Source organism: Merops nubicus, unplaced genomic scaffold, assembly GCF_000691845.1.
Source record: "Merops nubicus isolate BGI_N331 unplaced genomic scaffold, ASM69184v1 scaffold38434, whole genome shotgun sequence".
Lineage (NCBI taxonomy): Eukaryota > Metazoa > Chordata > Aves > Coraciiformes > Meropidae > Merops > Merops nubicus.
In genome coordinates this window covers 2908-5469 of record NW_008605577.1, presented here as the reverse complement: position 1 = coordinate 5469, position 2562 = coordinate 2908, and the positions used below count along the sequence as shown (strand labels likewise).

The window sequence follows — 2562 nt, the reverse complement described above, 5'->3', positions numbered from 1 at the left end:
GCTCGAGCGGGGCACGAGGAGGGAGCCAACGCCTGGGCGGCAGCCTGAGAGGGCAGGATTCCCTTCCCGTGGCAGGCTGCCAGCGGCGTCACTGCCTGCCGAATCTCTGGACGCCAAGAGCAGAGGGGAAGGCAAAGCAGCAGCAGCAGCAGCTGGGGCTGACCTCCCTCACCCCAGAGCTCTCACCCCAGAGCTCGCACCCCCGGCCCCGTTTCCCCGCCCGCGGGCACCGTGTGTGGCAAAGGCTCCGAGCCCGCCGCTCCGAAGGCGCGGGAAGTACGTGCTCGTGGCCAGGGCTCCTGCAGCACCCCGGGGAGCCGCCCTCACCTGGTCGCAGTTTCTTTGTGACTGCAGGTGTGTCTGAAGGCGGCGGAGCAGAGGGACGCCGTTGCGGGACTGTCTCTTCAGAGTCCAGTAGCTGTGCAGCCTCTGCATGAACTGGCTCTTCCTCTGGATGGTTAAACGGTTTGTAATCTTACTGAGCCTGAAGAAGGGAGAGGAACCAAAGACCCCATCAATAAGGCAAGCCTGGCCATGCCAGAAGGCCGTGGCTGAGGAGGACACAGCTGCAAGGCCACCCAAGAGCAGCTGAGAAGCTCCTTGGGCAGAGAACACCCTTTCCCATGGCAGGAATTTCTGCAGTCATGCAGGGCAGCTGCAACGGAGAATGCCAGGAAACATCCAGCCTTGCCTTTCCAAGATGGACTTTTCCTTTCTACCTCCTGCCAAATTTTGGGCAAAAGTCTGGGGCAAGCTGCACCAGGCTGGGGTACAACACACCTTCCTTCATTAGGGGCCAGACCTTTAACAGCTCCCACAGTCCCCGAGACAGAGAGCATTACAGCACTGCTGTCCCAAAACCGTTATCTACCCAGCTGAGGACCACTCGGTGACAAAGGCCCTGGCCAAATGTCACCAGGCAAACTGGAGCCCTGGGAAGCCCATAACTTGGCCAAACGTGGCAAGGCATGAGGAGGGAAGAGGAGGCACAAGTACAAGAGAGCTCCTATCCCAGCTAACAAGGGGCTACCATGAACAGCCCAAAACACCACAAAAAAGATTTTCCTACTCTCTACAACACCAGAAAGCCTGGAGGGGCTGGGACAGCCCCACTCAGCTCGGCTGGACGGAGATGCCGTGCTGGCAGGGAGCTGAAGGGATGAAGCCCTGCCATGGCCACAGCTCACAAGGACAGCTCTTCACAGGGGATGAGCCGACCTGTAGCAGCCTCGCCTGGAGAGCCTAGGGGGAGCGGCCTCGTGTGCTGCTGTTGGCTCCCACAGGAAGGCATTTGGCATTCTGGCAGCAGCCCTTGAAGAATAATTAATCCCAACAGGAAGGCCTGGGGAGAGGTTAACAGCTTCTAGCTCAGTGTGAGTTTCACTGTGAGCACAACGATAGCAGCAAGAGCCTACAAACCACCTGTCAATGCATCCACATGGAAGGGAAGAGGCTCCGGCCATATAGCAAGCCCCAAATGAGCAAAAACATACGGTTAGGACACAAAAAGCCTGTGGCAAAAAGCCAGGAGCCTCGTGGCAGAGACCTGCCTCCACAAGTCACCAGAATGCTGCCCAGAAAGCAAAGCCCAGGGCTTCAGCATGCTCCTCTCCACCCACGCAGGAGAAGAGGACGCGGCGGTGCCCGGCCCCTGCGCTGCCACAGCTGCACTGTGTATGGCACTGGGGCGCCACCGCTCCCAGCCCTGGCACAGCTCCCGCCACAGGCAGGAGCAGGATTGCTCAGCAGCTCTGGAGTGATGGTTCACAACCATGGAGCAAACGCTTCCGTGCCCAGTCCGTGCTTCCAGTGCGTGACGCCTACTGATGACAGCCAAGTTCCAAACCTGCCCGAAGGTGCTTCTACTCTCTCCTGCACACTGCCAAGGACACCCCGAGTTATAAACGACACTGACAAATTCTGGTGAGGCTCTCAGATGCTCTTTCTTTGGGATTTGCATGACAGTGCAAGGATCAGATCAGAGCAAGATCCATGGTAGCAGTTACATCTGTAATTTCCCATAAACCCTCTGGGTTGGGAGGTGGCAGAAACACAGCCAGGGCTAGGCCTTGGGTACAACCCAAAAGCAGGGGCACTGCCCTTGCACTGTGAAGCCAACCTCCCAACAGTTGTGCTTCCAGGCAGGCAGGAGTCTCGGTTCCCTCCGGCCACCACTGGCAGGCAGCTGTGCCGAGGCTCCACCAGGCAGCACCAGCGTGGAACCACTGCCTGCAGTGGGCACAAAACGCTGAGGAAGCCCAGTACGGGGTGAGCGGCTGCTGGGAAGGATGAGCTGTGCTCAGCAAGGCACAGGGATCCCCAAAATCAAACCTCTCTGCTCCAGACCCGAACCAGCTCCCAGGGTTTGCTCACTTCCTACACCTGGATCACTCCCACACTGACCTCTTTTCCCCAGGAGAAAACAAACCTCGTCAGAAAGGGGAGCAGCCCCCTCCTCCCTCTCTGGGTTACACCAGTGCCTGAGGTCAGCACAACAGGAAGAGAACCCTGGGAACCCCCAGCTGCTTCCTGACGCACCCGGCCAAGTTCACTCTCCGCCGT

General features: G+C 58.7%; 1 protein-coding gene across 1 annotated transcript in view; it reads right to left on the bottom strand.

The window, feature by feature from the left end:
- Positions 1 to 2562, bottom strand: part of BRPF1 (bromodomain and PHD finger containing, 1) — a gene marked incomplete at its 5' end in the record, with an annotated part of 11361 nt that overhangs the window by 5895 nt on the left and 2904 nt on the right. Inside the window, one exon of the mRNA XM_008939371.1 lies at positions 328 to 484. Coding sequence (XP_008937619.1) covers positions 328 to 484 — 157 coding nt within the window. The remainder of the gene's footprint in view (positions 1 to 327; positions 485 to 2562) is intronic.